This window comes from Eleutherodactylus coqui, chromosome 5, assembly GCF_035609145.1.
Source record: "Eleutherodactylus coqui strain aEleCoq1 chromosome 5, aEleCoq1.hap1, whole genome shotgun sequence".
Classification (NCBI taxonomy): Eukaryota; Metazoa; Chordata; class Amphibia; order Anura; family Eleutherodactylidae; genus Eleutherodactylus; species Eleutherodactylus coqui.
The window spans coordinates 69,824,528-69,848,883 of record NC_089841.1 but is presented as its reverse complement, the minus strand read 5'-3'; the positions used below and the strand labels follow the sequence as shown (position 1 = coordinate 69,848,883).

At 43.7% G+C, this 24,356-nt stretch overlaps 1 protein-coding gene across 4 annotated transcripts in view; it reads left to right on the top strand.

The window, feature by feature from the left end:
- LOC136627524 (von Willebrand factor A domain-containing protein 5A-like) overlaps positions 1-24,356 on the top strand; it is a 329,030-nt gene that overhangs the window by 28,418 nt on the left and 276,256 nt on the right. For all 4 annotated transcript variants that reach the window (XM_066602707.1, XM_066602709.1, XM_066602708.1 and 1 more), the window contains exons 5-15: positions 81-250; positions 3,938-4,073; positions 6,929-7,098; positions 7,263-7,351; positions 7,608-7,752; positions 9,467-9,546; positions 10,738-10,852; positions 11,427-11,585; positions 11,802-11,905; positions 13,355-13,563; positions 22,456-22,542. In XM_066602707.1, the coding sequence (XP_066458804.1) occupies positions 81-250; positions 3,938-4,073; positions 6,929-7,098; positions 7,263-7,351; positions 7,608-7,752; positions 9,467-9,546; positions 10,738-10,852; positions 11,427-11,585; positions 11,802-11,905; positions 13,355-13,563; positions 22,456-22,542 (1,464 nt within the window). The remainder of the gene's footprint in view (positions 1-80; positions 251-3,937; positions 4,074-6,928; positions 7,099-7,262; positions 7,352-7,607; positions 7,753-9,466; positions 9,547-10,737; positions 10,853-11,426; positions 11,586-11,801; positions 11,906-13,354; positions 13,564-22,455; positions 22,543-24,356) is intronic.

Below are 24,356 nucleotides of genomic sequence, written 5' to 3'. Positions count from 1 at the left end.
AACAATAATCACATTATGTTCGGGTCTATCAGACCAATTTACTTTTCCTGGTTTTCTTTTTTTTCATCATTCCCATACAGAACATGATGTGAGTGTGACCGCCACCCGTCCACTGGTGCCTATTGAAGAGATCCCATACACCCTGAGTCTGAGCGCTCATTTCCAGTCTGCATACAGCATTGCCAAGATAATATCCAACTGTGATATCAGCCCTGTGGAGTACACTAATGAGGACAAGACCACAGCCAAGGTGTGGACTGGATAAATCTTTAGCAAATGTGTGGCATGATGCAAAAAGTAATGCTGTTTTACAATTTTATTGTTTGTGCTACTATATCCTTAAACTAGGAATGGGGAAAGGGCAACAAGAGAGATGAGGGGGGGAGACAGTGGAGATAGAGTTCTGGGATCAAGAAAGGAAAATGGGGGTCGAGCGGAGGGAGGTGTTAGTACAGATAGAACTGACAAAACAGCTAATAGAATCATAAGTAGCATAATGAATACAAAACCGCAACCATATAAACTGTATGGCAATGAATGCAAGAAATCTAATCAGTAAAGTTGGTGAGCTTGAAGTGAGAATGTCTGAAGTAAACTACGATATAGTAGGCATATCAGAAACATGGCTTGATGAAGAATGCGATTGGGCGATGAATTTACAGGGTTACAACCTTTGGGGACCATGGAAGGGTCCATGGAAAACGGAAAGGGGGAGGTGTATGTCTTTATGTTAAATACTACTTAATCCTGAGACAACAAGAAGATAGAAGTGTAGAAGATGAACACATAGAATCTTTATCCGTAGAAGTGCAGGGAGGGAAGACTTATAAAATCCTTATGGGAGTTTTTACAGGCCACATAAAATAACAGAAGAAGCTGAATACTTATTACTAAGAGAAATAGAAGAGGTGTCAAACTGAAATGAAGTGATTACTATAGGGGAACTTTAATTACCTAGATATAATTTGGGAAAATGAAACCTGCAGATCTCACAATGGTGATAAGTTCTTGAGAATAATTAAAGATAACTACCTTGCCCAACTTATACGGGAGCCAACTAGAGGAAGGGCCATTCTGGACTTATTACCCAAAAGAACAAACAGAATCATGGGGGTGCAGGTTGAGGTACACTTGGGAAATAGTGACCACAATATCATTAACTTCCAGTTGTCATGCAATAGGAAACCTGATCAGTGAGCGACAAAAGAACTGGACTATAGTAAAGCAAAATTTGATCAGCTTAGAATTACTCTCGGCAACATTAAATCGGACAATGTCCTCAAAAATAACAGTACAGGCGACAAATTGAAGAAAAAAACATCCTAAATACCTCAAGTGAGCAGGTTATACCCTTCAAAAATAAAGAAAACTACGAATAAAAGGAAACCAATGTGGCTCAGCAACACTGTAAGGGTGTCTTTCCACTAGCGTTTTTTTAACGTTGCGTTTTTTTCACGCGATTGTCAATGGGACTTTCTAATGTTAAAAACGCATCGCACAAAAATTGCAAGTTGGTGCTTTGCGATTTTTGTGCAATGCGTTTTTAACTTAGAAAGTCCCATTGACAATCGCGTGAAAAAAACGCAGCGATATTGCTGCGTTAAAAAAACGCTAGTGGAAAGGCACCCTAAGCGTGACTACCCACTACAGTTCTTTTTCACTGCGAAATTTGCAGCGTTAGTTTTTTTTTCCAGGGATCTATGGGCTTGTTAATGTTAAAATTGCGATCGCGGAAAATCGCAATTTACCATGAAATCGCAGGAAAAAGAAAGCATTTAAATTACTAAAACAAGAAGGTAGTAGAGAAGCACTAAAAACAAATGGGGAAAAAAACAACATATGTAAGGAAAAGATCACAGCTGCCACGGAGGAGGCAGTGAGACTGATTTCCAAAGAGAGCAAAAATAACCCTAAATAATTTTTTTATTATATAAATGGTAAAAGGATTTGTACTGAGAGCACTGGCCCTTTAACAAATATCTGGTACATCAAGGTTTGGGTAAAGTATTTGACACCATGCCGCATAAAAGGTTAATATGTAAAATGAGACAGCTCGGTCTGGGCGGAAACGTGCAGCTGGGTAAACAACTGGCTTGGGTATAGAAAACAGAGGGTGGTAATAAATGGTTTGTACTTTGATTGGGCCACCATTGCTCGTGGAGTGCTAGAGTGTTCAGTACTAGGCCCCATTCTGTCCAACATATTTATCAATGACCTGATAGAGGAACTGCACAGTAAAATATCAATATTTGCAGATGATACAAAATAATACAAGATAATTAATACAACGGAGGACAATATACGGCTGCAAATGGACCTAGATACACTGGGGGCTTGGGTATAAAAATGGCAAATGAAGTTCAACATTGATAAATGTAAGGTTATGCACATGGGCAGGAGAAAGGGATGTCACCAATATACACTAAATGGGATGCTGCTAGGGAAAAGTGATATGGAAAAAGACCTGGGGGTACAAGTTGACTGTAGACTCAATTGGAGCAACCAATGCCAGTCAGCTGCTGTAAAAGCAAATAAAGTTTTGGGGTGCATTAAGAGGTATAGGGGCGAGGGATGAGAATACTGTTCTTCCACTATATAAGGCACTTGTCAGGCCCCACATTGAATACTGTGTACTGTTCTGGACACTGATGCTCAGGGAAGACATTGCAGTGCTTGAGGGGGTTTAAAGAAGGGCAACTAAATTAACCAATGGAATGGGGGAACTGGAATACCCAGAGAGGCAATTGCGATTATTCACCCTAAAAAAAAAAAGACAGTTGAGGAGTGACCAAATAACCATGTATAAATACACTAGGGGACAATACAAGGATCTCTCCCATGATCTGTTTATTCCCAGGACTGCAACGGTAACAAGAGGGCATCCTCTCTGTTTAGAGGAAAGCAGGTTCCATCACCAAAACAGAAGGGGGTTCTTTACTATAAGAGTAGTCAGACTGTGGAATTCTCTGCCTGAGGGCGTGGTAATGGCAAAATCGATGAGTACATGGATTTATACAGCTCTCACTAAACTTAGTCTTCAGATCACTCCTAAGCTCCCTGTAGTGGTGGCTGAAGGCTGATATAAGTTTATCATGCAACTCAGCATCCTACTGATGGCGGCAGGAACACCGAATTCTGTCATGTAATGATATGACTGTGAAGGAAAACAGAATTATAGATCTATTTACTCTAGTTAGTGCCAAAAGAATAGAAACACTTTATGAATGAGATTCCAAAATTAAAATCTCAACATCTTCCGACTTATTAAACTGATATACATTTGTAATTTTTTTCTCTGCTCAGAAAAGTGCTTTGGAGTCTTACAAGTAAGCAAGTACTAACTATTAAGCTGCAGTGTGTCCAGTCAGGTACTGAACTCATTCTTTATGTAACCAGGATAGTGATTACTCTGGGATAAACTGACCCAGCATGGACCATGGCTGCAGTTATATGGACACTATGGCAGGCTCCTAGTTAAACTTGAGTGGGTTCAAAGGTGGAGCGGACTACAATATCCACAGCAGTTATCAAAATTACAGTGATATAGATTAGAAAAGAGACGGCCAAGGGGCGACCTAATAACTATGTATAAGTATACTGTATCTGGGATCAATACAAAGATCTCTCCCGTCACCATTTATACTCAGGACTGTAGCTATAAGGCTTCATTTAGAATGCATCTTGCAGCCCGTCTATGGCGTTCATCCCAGGGTTCTGTCTGAAATGCTAAAATCGCATTCAGACAAAACCACAGGCTTACATAACTAAAGAGAGTTCTGGTCTGTGTTTTAGCAGGTTTCTGTTAGTTTCTAGCATTCGGTAGCTACTGTAGTTGGCTTTATCATAGGAACACTATAACAGGTAATATTATAAGAGAACTACATATCTCTATTAGTGCATGTGATTTATTTTATGGTGTGTCTTCAAATATTTCCAGGTATCACTGGCTGAGGGACACAAGTTTCAGCGTGACGTTGAGCTCCTTGCTTATTACTCAGGGATAAACAAACCAAGTGTGACTGTGGAGGCCGGGCAGGTATCTTCTGATGCTGCCAAGGAGCCAGAATCATCAGGTGACTCATATGCATTGTACCATGACCCTATTCTGCCCTAAATGCTATTCTCTACGAGGGTGAAATTCTGTTCCAGACGTCGGTCGAGATCCCCGAAAATGAGATTCGGATGGAAACCTGGGAAAAAACCATATACTTGCATTTGTCACACGAAGACCAATAAGATCCACTTTTGATAAAGTTCCCATTATATTAAAATATGTTGTATTTGAAGGATAGAACAGCATAGCTGATTACATTATTCAATCCTCCAAATATAATGCAAACAAATGGAAACATTGTGAAATGGAGACCTAATTGGTTGTCTTCGTTGGACAAATGAAATTCTTTGGTTCTTTCCAGGGATTCTATCTGAATCCTGTTTTCAGGGATCCAGAAGAAAACCGGAGACAAAACCTCGGGACATGACCTGAACCCAGGATTAGAAACACAAGTTAATATTCGTGTAGATATGATACCTTTTACTGGCTAACACAATAAAAGGAATGATGTTACTATTATCAGCTGGTTTGGTCAACTTTACAGCAAGGTAAACAATTTTTGCTCCACTGTCCAAGTGCTGAAAGTAGCACATTGTCATTTAACGTATCTAAAATTCCTAAAACAATGACATCAGCCAATCAAATCTCCCTTCAGAGCATCCAATGCATTATGTAGAAGTACTAAGTTGCTGAAACAAGTTTTTAGTTCAATTTCCCGCAAGACGGGTGTACTGTACAGCCAGACTTTGTACAGATAGATAGGGATGTGTTACTGGTGCTATACCCAGTCATCAATTAGGGAATTTTATTGACCTTGGATTCCTTTATGGACAAAAGCTATGTTCTTTGGTGAACCACAAATCCAAGTCATACCTTTAACATCAACCATTGCTCCCTCACTATTTGGCTGTGGCACTAGCTCAGTGCTAGCAAACCCGTAACTAGCTTTTGGTGGAAAGGTACATTGCTTTATATAGTCTCTGCCACCAGGTCCAGCTAAGTAACACTACAAACCTATGCCTATGTATTCGTATGCTGTTGTGAAGCAATCAACATGAAACGCCTCACCAATAAGGGCATCTGAGGCTCGACCTCCTCAGAACCATGTTGGTTGGGCATAGCCATTGCACCAGAGAACCTCCAATGCATTACAAATGATTAGTAATCAAGCACAGGGTCTCGGGACAGAACAGTATTGTCTTACTCTCTTGAGGACCTGCAGAGAATTGCCATGTGACCAGAGGTCCTGCAGCAGTACAGATTCTGGTAAATATACAATCATGAAACAAGATAGTTTATTAATAATAATAATAATCTTTATTTGTATAGCGCCAACTTATTCCGCAGTGTTTTCAGGCATCAGATAAATGCAAAACAATACTACAATTATAATGTGAGGTATATTTGGTTTGAAACAAATGGGTTGGTGGTGGTATATGAGGTGCAAGGGGTGGGGAGGAGCGAGGCATGGGGAACACAGCCAATAGGGGATTTCATGTGGAAATCAGTTATTAGATGGCAAATGGGGTGGGGTGGTAAGGAGGTGCTAAGGTAGAGGTCGTATGCGATAGGCAGGGTGGAAGGTGTGGGGAGTCATAGGGAGGGGCGGGGGACTAGGTCAGGGGATTCAGTATGCTACCCTGAAGAGGTGCGTTTTTAAGGCACGTCTGAAATTTCATCAGGAATTGTCCGGATGCCTTGGGGTAGAGTGTTCCAGAGGATGGGTGCTGCTATGGTGAAGTTCGTATTACAGGGGTGTTTAGTCTGAGTGTTAGCGGATCGGAGTGAGCGGGCTGGGTGGTGTACTGACAGGAGGGAGGCGATGTATGGTGGTGCGGCGCCATGTAGAGCTTTGTGAGTGAGGTAGAGGAATTTAAATTTAGTTCTGCAGTGGATGAGCAGCCAATGCAGTGACTGGCATAGTGCAGAGGCGTCTGAGTAACTGCTAGATAGAAAAATTAGCCTAACTGCCACATTTAGTATGGATTGGAGTGGAGCGAGTCTAGTGCAGGGGAGGCCGATGAGTAGCGAGTTGCAGTGGTCAAGCCTGGAGTGGATGAGGGCGACCACGAGTGTCTTTAGCATGTCTGTGGTGAGGAACGGCCGTATTTTAGCAATATTTCTGAGGTGCATGTGGCATGTTTGAGCCAGAGATTGGATATGGGGGATAAAGGAGAGGTCAGAGTCCAGTGTGACCCCAAGGCAGCGGGCATGCCGTCGGGAGGTTGTTTTGTTCAAATGGTGGCTTTTATACCAATTACAACTTTTATAATGAAGAAAGCCTGGAAGCCATCAGTATGCCAACAAACATCCCTACAACAACCTATCACAGATGTCCCAACTTTACAGACTGAACTTTTTTTCACAGAAGGCATGAGATGTTCAAGGAGCTGTATTGAAATGTTTTCCCTTATTAATGTGGTTTCTGAAAGAGACTGTCGTTTGTCAAAACTAACTTTCATATACTTGAATGGAGAGTGACTACAAAGAGGATCTCACTCGGGAGGACCCGTCCTGACTTGTATTACATGGACAACTCTGATGTGAACATATACTGTATAATGCTTAGTTCACGTAAGGTGACGCTGTAGCAAAAGTGAACACCAACTGCCAGGTTTCCACTTAGATTTCAGTTAATTGTTGGAGGTCACAGGAGCAGGAGACTTTGTGATTAGCTTGTTGTCATAGGTTCCTTCAAACTTGTAAAGATTGCCCAAAGCAGGCTACTTTAATTTTCATGGTTCTATTGACAGGACATGCCAAAACACATGACATCCCTCCTATATTTCCGCATTTGAATATGTCCATACATGAAGATTGTGCCTTTGTTTCTTCTGTTGGATGCAACTAATTTCTTGTTTCCTTATTCTGTAGGATCTTTGATGACCGAGTCTGTTGCCATGTTGAACTTCTATCCCAGTTTCCCAGCTGGACAGGAACAGACAAACTGTGGGGAATTTATCTTTGTGGTGGACCGGTCTGGGAGTATGGAGTCTCCAATGAACTCAGAGCCAAATGCGCCACTACGTTTTCAAAGTGCGAAGGTCGGTGAGCTGATTCCGGGGGACCACTGGGAGAGAACATCTACTTAGTAGCCATTTTGAATGGTTTATCATATAATCCACGCGCCTTATTTACTAGAGGGGACATAGTGTTCTATTCCTTTAATTTATCAAGTCACTCAGTTTTCTCTCTGTTTCTTATGCAGGAGACCCTGGTCCTTCTATTGAAGAGTTTGCCTCTCGGTTGTTACTTTAATATCTTTGGCTTTGGTTCAGATTTTGAATCTATCTTCATGTAAGTTTAATATGAATGCTTTTAGTATCACATTTGTGCATTTATACATTTTTGTAAACTTTTGGGGAAATGTTAAATTGTGCTTTTTATCACTTTTATACAGTAACACTGATCTTGGTAGCTTTTCATCATGCAAATTCTCATTTTGATGCTCCACCCATAAATTCTTGAGCCATAAGACAATCTAGTGCTTCAAATTTTGCTCTGTTATTTCATTATTTATCAGTTTATTACTTTGCTTATTTTTGTTCCTCAGGGAGAGTAAGGAGTATACACAACAATCCATGGAAGAAGCTGTTAAAAAGGTCAATACGATGGAAGCTGACTTGGGAGGAACGGAAATCTTGCAACCCTTAAAGAAAATCTATGATACTGCTGGGATGCCAGACCACCCAAGACAGGTTAGTCGCTCAAACAATCTGAGAACCTGTTTGGGTTTAATATGTGAGTGCTGAAACTGCTGTATTACACTTTTTTTCTACTCAATAACCAGGTATCTGTATAGGTTACATTTAATATGTAGAGCTGTACAGGGACCCAACAGACAAGACAGTCCACCAGTATCTTCAAAAATGTATAACAGTGTGTCCTAGTGTCTGTTATATTACATTATAATATTGAGGTATCCCATTGATACCTCAAAACTACATTTACATTGTACACCAGTGATGGATGTTTTTGTCTAGATGGTAAATGGTCTTCTCAAAGAGGTGTTCTTTGGAAAGGTTTTACCATGTAACAAGTGCATAACAATTGAGTAGAGATGAGCGAACATACTCGTTTAGGGCAATTACTCGATCAAGCATCGCTTTTTTCGAGTTACTGCCTACTTGGGCGAAAAGATTCGGGGGGCGCTGGGGAGGAGTGGGGGGTAGCAATGGGAAACAGGGGGGAGCTCACTCTCTTCCCCCTCCCCCGCGCAACCCCCCGCTCACCCCCGGCGCCCCCCCGAATCTTTTCGCCCGATTAGGCAGTTACTCGAAAAAAGCGATGCTCGATCGAGTAATTGCCCTAAACAAGTATGTTCGCTCATCTCTACAAATGAGATCTTTACTAGAGATGAGCGAACGTACTTGTTTAGGGCAATTGATCGAGCATCGCTTTTTTCGAGTAACTGCCTAATCGGGCAAAAAGATTTGGGGGGCGTCGGGGGTGAGTGGTGGGGTTGCGCGGGGGAGTGGGGGGGGGGGGGGGAAGAGCGAGCTCCCTCCTGTTCCCCACTGCTACCCCACCGCCCACCCCCCGAATCTTTTCGCCCGAGTAGGCAGTTACTCGAAAAAAGCGATGCTCGATCGAGTAATTGCCCTATACCAGCACGTTCGCTCATCTCTAATCTTTACGTATAGAGTAAAACCATCTTTCTGCACGGCCAAGCAGCTCTTTTGGACTCTGTGAATGCAACGCTATTCCTTTGAAGAAGCAGTGATTACAAGGGAGATTACTTCTGTATATATGGCATCTGATGGAGCATGTAATTATTTCTCTCTGTTAGATTGTTTGTATGAAATTTAGGGCATAGAGAGGTCTCATAGCAGCCCCATTTTGGCTCCATACAAAATGAAGCCATAATACAGCTGTGTGCCTAACCTCTTAGATTGTGGGTCTTTAGACCCTTCCTGATATCCCTGCAACCTCTTAGATGCTGTGGTCAAAGCTGACCATGGAATGCAAGTAGCTATACAGAGGAGGGGACAAGGTGTTATGGGATGACAATACATTACAATACAAATGGATTGCTGAGTATTGTACAAGCCATCAAGAGATCACATGTTCAAACTCCATTATATATGTAATGAAAAGTTTATAAAAAAAACCCTACTCTCTTTTTTTCACATAAAAAGGTATGAATAATCCTCCACCCAAATCAAAATAATACAAAGGCTGTGTTCATATTATATGAATGGAACCTTACTTGGATGGGGAAAAGGGATTTCTCACTTGGTTTTTCCCTCCGGTTTTTAATTTAGCATTACAAGGAACTTCTAGTCAGTATACAATGGGGAAGAATTTCTAATTTTATAGGGGTAATTTAAAAAAAATGATTGAACAACATACAGATTAATTTTGCCACTCTATGATAACTTTTCACAATTTTTTTATTTATGATTTTTTAAGGTTTTTCTTTTCACGGATGGAGAGGTTGGAAACACAAAAGAAGTGGTCAATGAAGTCCAGAAAAATTCTGATAACCACCGGTAATACTAACGACCCTCTCATGTTACTGTTTCAATCTGCATGCCTTTTCTCCCAAATGCAGTGACTGCCAACCTTTTTTGAAATATTAAAGGAATTGTCCGAGTTATAACATCTCAGTACAATCCCTTCCCCACTGAGTAACATAACTAATAATGATATACTCACCTCTCGCCGCTCCCACTGTGTCCTGCACCAGTGCACAATCCCACCATCTGGTCTGTTTACACCTGCAGTCTTGTCCCATTCATGGGACATCACAGGGGCTTCAATAAGTAACACAGCTCAGCAATCAATCTGGATACAGGAGAGGTGAGTATATCACTATTTGTTACTCAGTGAGAAAGCGGTTTTACCGAGATGTTAAAACTCGAACAACTCCCTTAATTAACCCTGGAATCTTTTTTTCTCTTCCTCCCAACTCATGGGACCAATAGCCTTAATCCCACCTCAAAGAAGCCTTGTAAAATAACAACCATTATTATAGCCTCACAAAGATTGCGCTGTGACTGACCCACCATCAAGTATCTTTGTATAGGCAGAAATCCTACATTTCTTAAGACACAGATGACAGCTCATGTGGATGCTGTCTTCTGAGAAACACCTGACCAGGTCCACACTATTACTCATCTTGCTGCTTCTTTCTGTAATCACTATATAGCTCCTGGTGTTCAACCCGCTACCTGGTGGTGGATAGGTTGATTAAACAGCTGATTCTAGAGGTGTACATTATATAACTATAATAGCCCATGCATCTTTCTCTAGTGGCACAATACATGACAAATCAATGGATAATGTAGTGCATCATCCATGAAGGCCCAATGATTTTATACAGTTTCCTTATTATTTCATCCCTAGTTGATTACCTGTAACCAAATATTTCTGGTCCTTCAATGTTGAATAAAAGAAAATCTTTCCAGAGGCCAGTTACCTGGCAACTAAAACCACAAGAAATTGGGCCAAATACAGGCCGATCAGCTAACATTGCTCTTGGTTGGTCATGGTTTTGAGGTCAGAGTGGAGCACAAACACTAAAATAGATGAAAAATGATTGATAAATTCATGATCACCATCATATACTTTGCATTGCATTTTACAGTAACATACTAAAGCCCTGGGGTAAATTCCTTTTTGTATGGGTCAATTATATGATTTATTACATTGTGACTTTCATATTCTTGATTTCTGTGTAGATGCTTCACATTTGGAATTGGTGAAGGAGCCTCCACATCCCTCATCAAGGGAATGGCCAGAGCAGGAGGTGGAATATTTGAGTTCATCACTGGCAAAGACAGAATGCAGACCAAGGTGAGTGCCTGTCTTCTCTGTTGGACTCTTTCCTCCTTGACTTTCTGGTATTGTTGTCATTAGCATGTACACTGTGTCAGATCCCAATGAGGATTGTATCTGGTACAAAAGGCATTAGGGATGAGCGAGTATACTCGCTAAAGCACTACTCGCTCGAGTAATGTGCTTTAGACGAGTATCTCCCTGCTCGTCCCTGAAGATTAGGGAGCCGCCGCAGCTGACAGGTGAGTTGCGGCGGGGAGCAGGGGAGAGCGGGCGGGAGAGAGAGAGATCTTCCCGCTCTCCCCCGCAGCTCCCCGCCCCGCGGCGGCCCCCGAATCTTCAGGAATGGGCAGGGAGATACTCGTCTAAAGCACATTACTCGAACGAGTAGTGCTTTAGCGAGTATACTTGCTCATCCCTAAAAGGCATCTATTCGGTATTTATTCACATATGCCCTTTCACTGACTAACATCCGAATAATAAAAGATATGGTTGTATAGATAAACCCAACCAATAGAGCGGTAATGACATTTTGGATATGGAAATCCAATTGTTTTAAGAAATAAATTACAAAACTTTTTTCTTCTACTAGGTTCTTCGGGCTCTGAAATGTTCTTTACAGCCCATTGTGAAGAATGTCTCACTGACTTGGTCCCTTCCTTCTGGCATGGAAGCCATTCTCCTGTCTAAAGTCCCTACCGCCATCTTCCAGGGTCAAAAGGTCATTATCTATGCCCAACTGAAAGGAAAGGTAAGTATTATCAAGTCCAAGAGTCCAAACCCCAAACACTCCACTCATAAAACCTCACCATTATCTTAACTTACTTATCCCTAAGCCTTATCTTCACCCCTTATATCTGTTGGGCCTATAAATAGTGTTCACAGCCTCTTGTCCACTTGACTATGTTCGTGTTTTATTGCATAACACCATTGGCAAGTCATTAAAGCTTACCTTTCCATTTCCTAGGTGGAGACTGAAGCGGAGGGGAAGGTTTGCCTGCAGTACAATTTTAAGGATGAACTTTTAAAAAACACAATTTGTTTCCCTCTTAAAGTTGAGAAAGTTGAAAGGTAATTTATTTGTATGGAGCAGTTCACATGGAATCGCAAGAAACCTAAAGAGTAATGGGGCAACATTAAGAATTAAATCCAGCAGTGCATTTTGGGGGAAAATAACGTGAACATTAACAACCTGACTTACAGATATAACATCCCCGCTGTGTGTTCGGCTGGGTTGTTAAGGGTGTCCGTAATACTGTATTACAGCTCTCACTACTTCATCAGTTTGATCATACAGTGCCTCCATCCGAACGTTCTGCAGGCTTGTGACCATGGTGCAGGTTAGACTCCTCCACCTGTGATCAATTTGGGAAAACTCCTAAAACCTCTGAACTTTTTAGTAGAAAATGATTGTGGTCAATCAAAGCAAACTGCGACTTTATGGTTTCCCCTCTTCTTGGTAAATGTACTAACAGATGAAAACAGTTTGGCAAGTTATGTAACATTCACCATGTGCATAAGGTAAACTGCAAGCTCCTATAAACCCCCAGATAACCTGGACCCTATGCAGCGGGGCTTATCAGCTTCATGTAATCAGTTATAAAGAGATGTGGAGGATCCCTGGCTTTAAGGTTGATTTAACCCATAAATTTATACAAAATCTTTTATTCAGGTGATCCACGTTGTCTGTGGACAGGTGGATGCGTCTGTCAGTTATCTCAGCCCCAGCTGCGCTGAACACCCTTTCTGATAGCACATGGGCAGCGGGGCAGGCAAGCACCTCAGAAGCATGTTGTGCAAGCTCTGGCCACTTGTTTTTTTTAAATCTTATCCACAAGCTGCAGAAATAATCCGCACAAACCCTGTGCGGTAATTATCATGTGGTGTGTTATTCCTTCCTGCAGCATGTCAATTTTATCGCAGTTTCCGATGCAGAATTGTCTTCTCAATGAGGGGATGAATTCCGCACAGAAATATGCGTTAAAATCCGCTTTAAAACCACCAAATGGTATAGGTTTTAAGGCAGGCTTTCCAATCCTGATCTGCAGTGGAATGCTTGCTGCAGGCTTTGTGTTGCAAATCAGCCCTTGTGCTGCAAATCAGCCCGATGTGGACCCAGCCTGCCGGCCTCCCCTACCTTCTCCTTCTCTTCACTCCCTACTCCTCCTCCTTGACATGTCACAAACCAGCAGATCTCAGCAGCAGGGGTTCATATTCCGCACAAGATAAGCCTGAAAGTCTGTTCATTCATCTGAATCTAGATGTTCCTGCAACAGCACATGGACTTCCGAAAGCCCCATTCAGATGAATCAGGCAGTTGCAGTAATTTCTATAATAAATCTGTCATGTTTGAATATAACCAAACAGTAAATTGTTGACTGATACAATTAATAACTTTTTGTTGTCCTGCCTCTTGATAGTAAGCCTGGTTTCTTCCTGGAAGAATTGTATATAATGTCCATGCTGACAACAAATCAAGACACAGATTTACCCAACTTCTAATTCCCTTTCTTTCCCCAGACCCACCATCCATAGACTGGCAGCAAAGTCTCTGATCTCAGAGCTGGAAAGTGGAACGGACTCAAAGTCTGAGGAGGTGAAGAAGAAAATCCTGGAGACCAGTCTACAGTCTAGGGTCATCTCCTCGCTCACTGCCTTTGTAGCTGTTAATAAGGACACCAAGACTCCAGTGGAAGGTCCTCCAATCCAAAGAGATATCCCCGCTCCAGGTACTGAACTGTTTACTGTCTAATTTACACCAGGATCTGTAGTAATGATGCCATGTAAAAATATTAATCATAACATACAGTAAATCCTCATATGATGGCATGGTGCATGGTACATTTTCAACTGTAATATGTCATATGTGCAAACATACTGTACAAATTTTTCATAAGACATATTTCCATTTGTTTACTTTATTCTGGAAGCACATTTGAAAAACTTGTTTTAGTTTTCTTTTAACCATTTAGGAGACGTACAAATTTAACATTAATTAAAATTTTGAGGAACATTTTGTTTACCTACAACAAGCCAAGATTGCAAAGGCTCATAAGTATCAGAATGATAGATACCCCCACAAATGACTCCATTTTCAAAAATACGCTCCTAAATGTATTCACTGAGGGCTGTCATGAGTAGAAAATAGGATTTGCACCCAAAATGGATACCCCTGTCTCTCCTGTGTTCAGAAATCTTGGCCCTAATCTTATCTCTCTATGCACAACAAGGCCCAAACCGAAAGGAACAGCCGGTGGCTACCAGAACAGGAATTTTGCTTGAAGGCGTTTCAGGGCCTATTGCATACTTGTAGTGCCTTTGAGCGGCCAAAATGATAGAGAACCCCTAAAATTACCCCATTTTGAAAATTAGACACTTGACAAATTCATCTAGGGGTGTACTGCATATTTTGACCCCACAATTTTTTAATTAATCTAAGCAAAGCAGAAGGAAAAAAAGTATTTTCATTTTTTTGGCAATTGTGTCATTTTAAAAACAGTTTTTTTCTACAGCACACATATGAATGAAGACTTGCACCCCAAAATGGATATTCCTATTTCTCCTGTGTTCAGAAACATACTCATTGCATCCCTAATCCACCTATAATGGACGCAGCACCCTATTAGGCATTCCCTAAATCTTAGATAAAAGTATTAATATTAAACTGTGGTACTTACGGAGGCCTAGTTGGAATGGGTACAAGAGGCAATAAAACCCAGGATCCCTCCTCCTCCCATGCTTGCTGCAAACCCAACACATTTTACGGGGGTATTTTTTTGACCTCAGTGGCAGGGATGGGATGTAACAAGTAGCGCTCTGTGAACCTTCACACCTCCTTAGACTGCTGAGGTGCAGCGGTCTCACACAGAAGGCGCTCAACAAGCTACTCCTGGAACGGCAGGGGACTTTTTGTAAATTACGTAGGCATTACAGGTAGCAATCTGAATAAGGTCGATCACTACCTTTTTATACCACTTTACGATCACTGCTTCAGGCTCTCGGCTACCTTTGGTAGCTGGGAGCAAGGAGCTGTCATGCTCCATGAAACCGCAGCTTTATTCTACAGGGCCGAACTGTTTTCACAGCCCTGTAGAATAAAGCCAAGACACTTAGGACTTATCAGTCTTTGCATAATAGGACCAGCCATGGCAGTGCTTACTATATATTAGAAATGAACAAAATTGATATTCAAAATCCGCACCGCAGTTTAGTTTTGCTATGGATTTGGTTTCGATTTTTTTTTTCTGCAGCATGTGGATGAGATTTGTTTAACCCTTAGCTGCCCAGAAACAGTTCCTGCAAATGGGTGTATATTTGTGTCCTGGGGTTGGCATGGGCTCATAAGCTGAGTCTGCGCCATCCACAGCAGGAGCCGGCTGTGAGTGATAGCTGGCCTCCCGCTGCAACAGTGGGGATCCATGAGACACTGTTCCCCATTGTTAACACCTTACATATTGCACTCAATATTGATCACGGCATGTAAAGGGTTCACACAAAGGGAGGGTGCTTCTTCTGTGATGTCATCAGCCCTGTAATTGCCGAGGACAGAGGGGTGTGGCCATGGCAACCAGTCAAGTCAATGGTGTCCAGATTTGTCATGGCCTGTGATAGCTATTGTAAGCAATAGTGCATCGCAGTAAAGAAGTACTGCAATGCATTATCAGAGAGGTCGTAGGATCACAGGTTTGAGTTCCGTACAGGGACATAAAAAAATTAAAGGAAAAAAACTGAAAAAAGTCACTTGTTTTACTCACGCTTCCCTCTTTGTTTAACAAAATATATATAAAAACTAGAGATAAGCGAATGTACTCGTTTAGGGCGATTTCGCAATCGAGCATCCCTTTTTTCGAGTAACTGACTACTCGGGCGATAAGATTCGGGGGGCGCCGGGGGTGAACGGGGGGTTGCAGGGGGGGGGGGTGAGAGAGAGAGAGCTCCCGCCCTGTTCCCCACTGCTACCCCCCACTCCACCACGCCGCCCTCCGAATCTTTTCGCCCGAGTAGTCAGTTACTCGAAATAAGCGATGCTCGATTGCGAAATCGCCCTGAACGAGTACGTTCGCTCATCTCTAATAAAAACCTGTTTGGTATGATCACATCTGTAATGACCTGTACGATATATTGAACATGCTTTTTACCATGCACCGCAAAAAAACGCTAAAAATTGAGCCAAAGAGTTTTTTTCTTGTTTTGCTCTTTGTCTCCCAAAGAAACTTAATAGAAGTGATACAAAAGCCATATGTACCCCAAAATACCACTAATAGAAACTACAGCTCATTACAAAACACACAGATCTCTGTCAATGGAAAAATAAAAAAGTTATGGGACTTTGAATCCAGCGATTAAAAAAAAATTCTATATTTATTTTCCAAAAAGAGAGTTGTTTTATGCAAACTAGAAAAACCTTCATACATATAATATAGGTATCACTGTAATCCTACCAACCCCGTAGAAAAAATGCATCCTATCATTTATGCTGCTTGATTAGCTCTGTAAAAAAATGGCAGAATTAGGTTTTTTTTTCCTGCCTCTGAAAAAAAATTAATAAGTTATGCTATAAGTATACGTACCCCCAAAATGGTGGCAATTAAAACTACAGCTTGTTATACAAAAAGCAAGCCTTCATTTGGTCATGTAAACGGAAAAATAAAAACGTTATAGCTTTTGAAATGTGAAGATAAAAATCCCCCAAAAATCGTTGCGTACTTATGGCCACAATAGGCTGTGTCCCTAAGGGGTTAATCTCACCCATTTCCCTGCTACGGTACTATAAATGCTGCAGATCTTCCATGTGGAATTTCCTCATGGAAAATCTGCAGCTGACCCACGTTAACATAGTAGGCTGAAAAACTAATTGTGGCCATCCAGTTCAGCCTCTTATCCTGCAATGGTGATCAGAGAAAGACAAAAAAAAACCCCTCATGCGGTAGAAGACAATTTTTCTCATTTTAGGGGAAGAAAATTTCTTCATGACTCCAATCTGGCAATCAGAAAAATCCCCGACTTACCGAACTCTCTACAGTAATCAGTAACTATAACATGTAGTATTGTAACGCTCAAGAAAAGCATCCAGGCCCCCTATAGTCAGTTCACCATCACCACATCCTCAGGCAGATAGTGTTAGGTATAGGGTTACCGCTGGGGGGGCGCTGGCAGCCGGCGGTCGTGCTCTGCTCCTCCTGGCACCGCGGCTCTGGACGAGGTTCCCCCATGTTGGTGGTTGCCCATTCCCAGCGGCGCGTGCTCCTCCGTGCTCGGGGATGCACTCACTCTTGCCAGCTGCGTGGCTCTTTATAGTACACAGCCCATGGAGAGCCAGTCTTATCATCTCCCCTATAGGCGTGTCACCTTTCCCCGCCCTGTCTGGGCGGGGACTTTCACATATAAGGCTGCTGAGTGCTAGCAGAGGTTGACAGTGTTTGGTTAGACTTAGCTCTGCTAGCACCCGCATATACTGTTCTTGTCTGTTCTGTGCTTTGACCCTGCTCCTGTCTTGCTCCTTTTGTACTGCGCAGGTGCCTCCCTAGTTTGACTCGGTTTTCCCTGACTACTTCCTGTGTTACTCTCTGTTGTTTTGCTCTTGGTAGGTTTTGACCCGGCTTGTTTGACCATTCGTCTTCTGTCCCTCACTCTTGGGGTCCCTGTCACTAGGTCAGAGCAGGGACTGCCACCCAGTTGTCACCCTGGGGCTTAGCCCAGGGGGGCAAAAAGGTAGGGATACGGGAGTGGACTGATTGTAGGGACCCCCTTCTGGTCGTCTGTCCCCTACCAGCCGTAACAGAAACACTGGCCCAAACGATCTTGGGTTTTTCTCTCAGACCTGCCCTGTTCAGTCCAGATATGGAGGCTGTATCCGCTCTGGCAAACCAGGTGCAAGCCCTAACTGGTTTGGTGCAGGATCTGTCAGCTCGACTTCAGCAGCAGGAACAAACCGCTACCAGAGCTCCACCGGCTGCCCTTGCCCTTGCGGAGCATGTTGTGAGCCTAAGGCCACCATGCCAGACTTCTTTTCAGATGACCGCAGAGCCTTCTTTTCTTTCCGGGAGGGTTGCAAGTTATACTTTGGTTTGCGACCCCCACTCATCTGGCTCTGAACACCAGAGAATGGGCTTGATTATCTCACGGTTGAGGGGTGATCCTCAAAATTGGGCGTTTTCGTTGCCTCTCGACTCGCCACCCTGTCAGTCCGTCAAAGTTTTTTTTTCAGCCCCTGGTCAAATATATGATGAACCTGATAGGGCAGGGTATCCTGTCAGTAAGCTGTTAAAACTTTGCCAGGATAGATGCTCAGTGGAAAAATATTGTTCACAGTTCCATCAGTTTTGCGTTGAGTCCTGGTGGAATGACTGTGCTTTAAAGGATTTGTTTCTGTCTGGGTTGTCTGAGGCGGTACAAGATTTGTTGTTGTCACATCCAGAACCGGAGACATTAGATCAAGCTATGACCTTGTCAGTTAGGGCGGACTGACGACTTAGAGCCAGATGCAACCCTCAGCACAGAGTACCTGCTGCTCCTCCAGGGAACCAGGTCCAGGCCTCACCTACCAAAGACGCAGAACCTATGGAACTAGGCTCCATGTCCCCACAGGAGCGTAAGGAGTATCGGCTCAAGCATCGGTTATGCCTCTACTGTGGAGATCCAGGTCACCGGGTCGCCACCTGCCACAAGAGACAGCTGCAGGAAAACTCCTAAGTGATGACCGGAGTGATCACCTAGGAGCTCAGGTACTTCCGGTACTCACATGGTTTCGGTTCCGGTTCATTCAGTTAGTGAGGAGGTTGTGTTACCTAAATATATTGAGGGTTTTGAGGACGTGTTTTCTAAACAACTGTCTGAAGCGTTACCCCCATCGGAAGTGGGATTGAAAGATAGACCTAATTTCTGGGAGTAAGATTCCCAAGGGGCAAATATATAATGTAACAGTGCCCGAACGGGAGGCTATGAAGGAACACATCACTTCAGATGTCGCCTGCGGGGGCAGATTTGTTTTTCGTGGAAAAAAGGATGGTGGTCTCCGGCCATGTGTTGATTATAGGGCCCTGAATAAGATTACTATCAAGAACCAATGCTCTCTACCCTTGATCCTGGATCTCCTAAATCAGATTGTGGGGGCCAAGAGGTTCTCCAAACTCCACCTCAAGGGAGCCTATAATCTGATTTGCGTCAGAGAGGTAGACGAGTGGAAGACTGCTTTTAATACACCGCTAGGACATTTCGAATGTTTAGTCATGCCGTTCGGGTTATGTAATGCTCCGACAGTTTTTCAGGGCTTTATGAACACCATTTTTCATGATTTGTTGGGCAGGTTCATAGTCATATATCTCAACGACATTTTGGTCTTTTCTCCTGATTGGGAGTCCCATGTTGAGTATTTGTATACTGTCTTGTCGCGTCTCCAGGAACATCACTTGTTTGCTAAGCTGGAGAAATGTCTGTTTGTGGTACAAGAGATCTCGTTTTTAGGTTATGTCATTTCTCCTTCAGCCATACGTATGGATTCGGACAAGGTTAGGGCCATTACCGAATGGGTGCAGCCCACCAATTTAAAGGCTTGCAATGCTTTTTGGGCTTTGCTAATTTTTATCAAAAATTTATCAAGCATTTTTCGATAGTGGCAAAACCCTTGAACGACTTTACTAAGAAGGGAGCAGAGATTGACTCCTGGTCACCGGTGGCTGTAGAAGCTTTCGCACTTATCAAGAGGGCCTTCTCTACAGTGCCGATTCTGGTTCAGCCTGATCTGAACCACCAATTCATCATTGAGGTCGATGCCTCGGAACAAGGAGTAGGGACGGTTCTCTCCCAGGAATCATCAGGTCGGGCCGGTCTCCAACCTTGTGCCTTTTTTTCTAAGAAACTTAACCAGGCAGAACGCAATTATGATATTGGTAATAGGGAATTGTTAGCTATAAAATGGGCTTTCGAAGAATGGAGATACCTCCTGGAGGGGGCCTGGCACCCTATTACGGTACTTACGAACCATAAGAACTTGGTTTATTTGGAGTCCGCTAAGCACCTTAACGCCCGGCAGGCACGCTGGGCTCTGTTTTTCATGCGTTTCAATTTTGTTGTTACTTATGTGCCTAGATCTAAGAATGTGAAGGCAGATGACCTGTCGTGCAGTTTGGGGGCCCTGAGGTGGACGATTTCCAGCCAGAGTGTATTTTGCCCCGGGTGTTGTGGTTGCAGCTCTGACATCTGACTTCTCCACTTAACTCCTGGCAGCCCAACAGTCGGTTCCCGAGGATCTCCCAGAAGGGAGGTTGTTCGTTCCTAGTGTGCTACATCTCCTTGTGGTGGAGGAAATCTATTCGTCTGTTCTGGCTGGTCATCCAGGGGTCCGAGGGACATTTGAACTGTGTGCCCGGTTGTATTGGTGGCTGCAGATGTCTCAGGATGTCAAGGAGTTTGTTAGGTCATGCTTCACTTGCGCCCGGAGTAAGAGTGTACGTAGACGGTCTGATGGGCCGCTTCTCCCTCTTACTGTTCCAGATAGACCATAGTCCCATCTGTCGATGGACTTTATTACGGTTTTACCCATGTTTCAGGGCTGTTCTGTTATTCTGGTGGTGGTTGACAGGTTTTCTAAAATGGGCCATTTTATACAGTTGAAGAAGCTTCCCTCAGCACCAGAGTTAGCCATCATATTTATCAAGGAGATTGTGCGTCTTCATGGTGTTCGGATTGAAATAGTTTCTGACCAAGGAGTGCAATTCGTTGCCCGGTTCTGGCAGGCTTTCTGTAGGTGCTTGGGAATCGGGTTGTCTTACTCCTCTGCCTTTGACCCCAAAACCAATGGACAGACCGAACGTATGAACCAGGAGATTGTGCAATATCTCAGAATATATGTAAGTGACCAGCAGAATCTTTGGACTGACTATTTAGCGCTGCCCGAGTTTGCCATAAACAATTGCACTAGTTCTGCGTCGGATGTTTCTCCTTTCTTCTGCAATTCTGGGCGTCACCCCTGTTTTTCGGTCTCGTTCCCCTCCTCTTCCAACAATCCGTCAGCAGACACGCTTGTGCAGAACTTGCAGGAGGTGTGGGGCAAGGTGCGTAGTAACTTTGAGCATTCGCGGGTGGTGAAGCAGGGAAGGAGCATGAGCCGACATACAGTTTCAGAACCATTTACCGTGGGCCAGTTGGTGTATCTGTCTTAAGAATTTGAAATTAAAGGTACCCTCATTAAAGCTAGTTCCTCGGTTCTTGGGGCCGTTTTCAGTCACCTGAGTCATTAACCCCATGGCACATGAGTTGGCCCTGCCAGACTCGTGGAAGGTCCATAGGGTTTTTCACAAGTCGTTGCTTAGGAGATACGTCCCTCTAGTGTTAATTCTTGTTCAACAGCCTGATGCTTAAAGGGGTTGTCCCGCGCCGAAACGGGTTTTTTTTTTTATTCAATAGGCCCCCCGTTCGGCGCGAGACAAACCCAATGCATGTGTTAAAAAAAAAACGTTTTGTACTTACCCGAATCCCCGCGCTGCGGCGACTTCTTCCTTACCTTAGTAAGATGGCCGCCGGGATCTTCACCCACGATGCACCGCGGGTCTTCTCCCATGGTGCACCGTGGGCTCTGTGCGGTCCATTGCCGATTCCAGCCTCCTGATTGGCTGGAATCGGCACAAGTGACGGGGCGGAGCTACGAGGACCAGCTCTCCGGCACGAACGGCCCCATTCAGCAGGGAGAAGACCGGACTGCGCAAGCGCGTCTAATCGGGCGATTAGACGCTGAAATTAGACGGCAGAATGGAGACGGGGACGCTAGCAACGGAACAGGTAAGTGAATAACTTCTGTATGGCTCATATTTAATGCACGATGTATATTACAAAGTGCATTAATATGGCCATACAGAAGTGTATAACCCCACTTGCTTTAGCGGGACAACCCCTTTAACTACAATGTTTGGGATCTGTCAGTCACAGAAAACCTATTACAAAGAGCTGAATCTTGTGACGATCTTTAAAGGAGATGTCCCGAGGCAGCAAGTGGGTCTATACACTTCTGTATGGCCATAATAATGCACTTTGTAATATACATTGTGCATTAATTATGAGCCATACAGAAGTTATAAAAAGTTTTATACTTACCTGCTCCGTTGCTAGCGTCCTCGTCTCCATGGTGCCGACTAATTTTCGCCCTCCGATGGCCAAATTAGCCGCGCTTGCGCAGTCCGGGTCTTCTGCTCTTCTCTATGGGGCTCCGTGTAGCTCCGTGTAGCTCCGCCCCGTCACGTGCCGATTCCAGCCAATCAGGAGGCTGGAATCGGCAATGGACCGCAGAGAAGCCCTGCGGTCCATGAAGACAGAGGATCCCGGCGGCCATCTTCAGCAGGTGAGTATGAAGACGCCGGACCGCCGGGATTCAGGTAAGCGCTGTGCGGGTGGGTTTTTTAACCCCTGCATCGGGGTTGTCTCGCGCCGAACGGGGGGGGGGTTTAAAAAAAAAAAAAAACCCGTTTCGGCGCGGGACATCTCCTTTAAGCTTTGGCAGTATTGTCTCAACACAGGGATCTTCTGAGAGTTCTGCAAAGTGGTAGTGATACTGTATACCCTGCACTCCTGTGAGACTGGTGCTGAGGAGTTTGACAATTTTTAACATTGTTTTCCTTCTATTTCCCCAGGTTTCATGTATGGCGCTGCAATGCCAGCAATGTTTCATGGCCCAGTAGGTATGGCCTGTTATATGTCCCAGCCACAAATGATCATGGGTAAGTTGTCACTTCTATGAATTGCTTTCTAGAATGTCTTTATCACTGACATCTACTATGGTGCCCAGTACAGGGAAATTGAGTGACTGTTGTTCAGCCTGCTACATCTGTAATTCATTATCAAGAAGCTACACCAAAATGTCTGAAAATGATGAGAAAATAGTGTAGCGGTGGGTTTCACTATTTATATAAGCCGTATTCTCCACATCGCAGGGCAGGGATACACCTATCTTTTATGCTGCCTGAACAGTGACATGGCATTGCACCACTATAAGGTAGTCATGAGGGGATTTGAAACATTCACAGATAGCAAAGAAAAAACTGTTTAACTTTTATGTTTATATGTTAAGGAAATCTGTATAATACAATTTCAGCGTCCGAGGAGAGGGCCCACAGCCGAGGAGATTAGCGGGGTAGAGAAGACCTTATCACGAGGCCCTACCATGTCCTCCCCAGGGGGTAGCAAGGGACCCATCCAAGTTACTGCTGGGGGAGTTTCACAGGGTAACCCAATACACGGCTTACTTTAAGCCCTTTTGTCACTCGTGACACCACCGTTCCATTTTCTGCTGTGAAGCAAGAAAGTTGGAATAAAGTAGTCCACACACAGGGATAATGTTATGAGCAAAACCGGGAACGATCGGTCAAGCCTCCTTTACTTGCAGAAAAACTATTTACAGTCCACGCTTTACAAACGCTAGCAGGGTAATGGTGCAAAACACAAAAGTGGTGTGTGAGGGAGGATTCACAGGTTGACAGACAAGTCCACAGTCCTAGTTATCTGTGGGGTTCTATTCCCAGCCACTCTCCTTTTCTCTCCAGCTCTCGACCGCACACGCACATTTGGAAAAGGGCATTCAGTGCTGCATGGCGGCTCCTCTCTCTCTTACTCAGAGAGCACTGGCACATCCAGGGTAGGTTGGTCCCAGGCCAAGCAGAAGGGAATCGTTCAGCTTCTTCCATTCTGTCCACACACAGACCTATCTGTGTCTTTGGGGTTCACTCACTTGCAGACTAGGCTCCCTCTTGCTGGCTCTCAGCCATCTGCTAGACTGCTTACTCACGAACTCCTGCCAGAAGATTAGCAGACTAACTTGCTAACTCCCTTGCACTCAATTTGCAAACACATATAAGATGCATGATCACGTGACACACCAGACATAACCCAGACATAACCCAGACATAACCCAGACGTTAACCCATTCAGTGCTGCAGAGCTGCAATACACATCAAATTCACTCACAGAGAAGACACTGACAAGCCAAATGCACAAGACAAACGCTTTCTTACTTATGGAGGGACCCCGTTAACTGTGGGCCACTATGCAAGTGCATAGGATATATACAAATCCTGATCATATGCTGTGTAAAATGTGTACTACAGTATATGAGAATCATAGAATGGTAGCGTTAGAAGAGAGCTCCAGTATCATTGCGTTCAACCCCCTGCTCAATGCAGGAGTCACTAAATCATCCCAGACAGATGTCTGTCTAGCCTCTGTTTGAAAACTTCCATTGAAGTTGAACTCACCACCTCCCGTGGTAACCTGTTCCACTCATTGATCACCCTCACTGTCAGAAAGTTTTTTCTAATATCTAATCTGTGTCTCCTCCCTTTCAGTTTCATCCCATTGCTTCTAGTCTTTCCTTGTGCAAATGAGAATAGGTTATAGGGCTGACCCCTCTGCACTGTGACAGCCCTTCAGATATTTGTAGGCAGCTATTAAGTCTCCTCTCAGTCTTCTTTTTTGCAAACCAAACCTTCTCAGATTCTTTAACCGTTCCTCATAGGACATGATTTGCAGACCGCTCTCC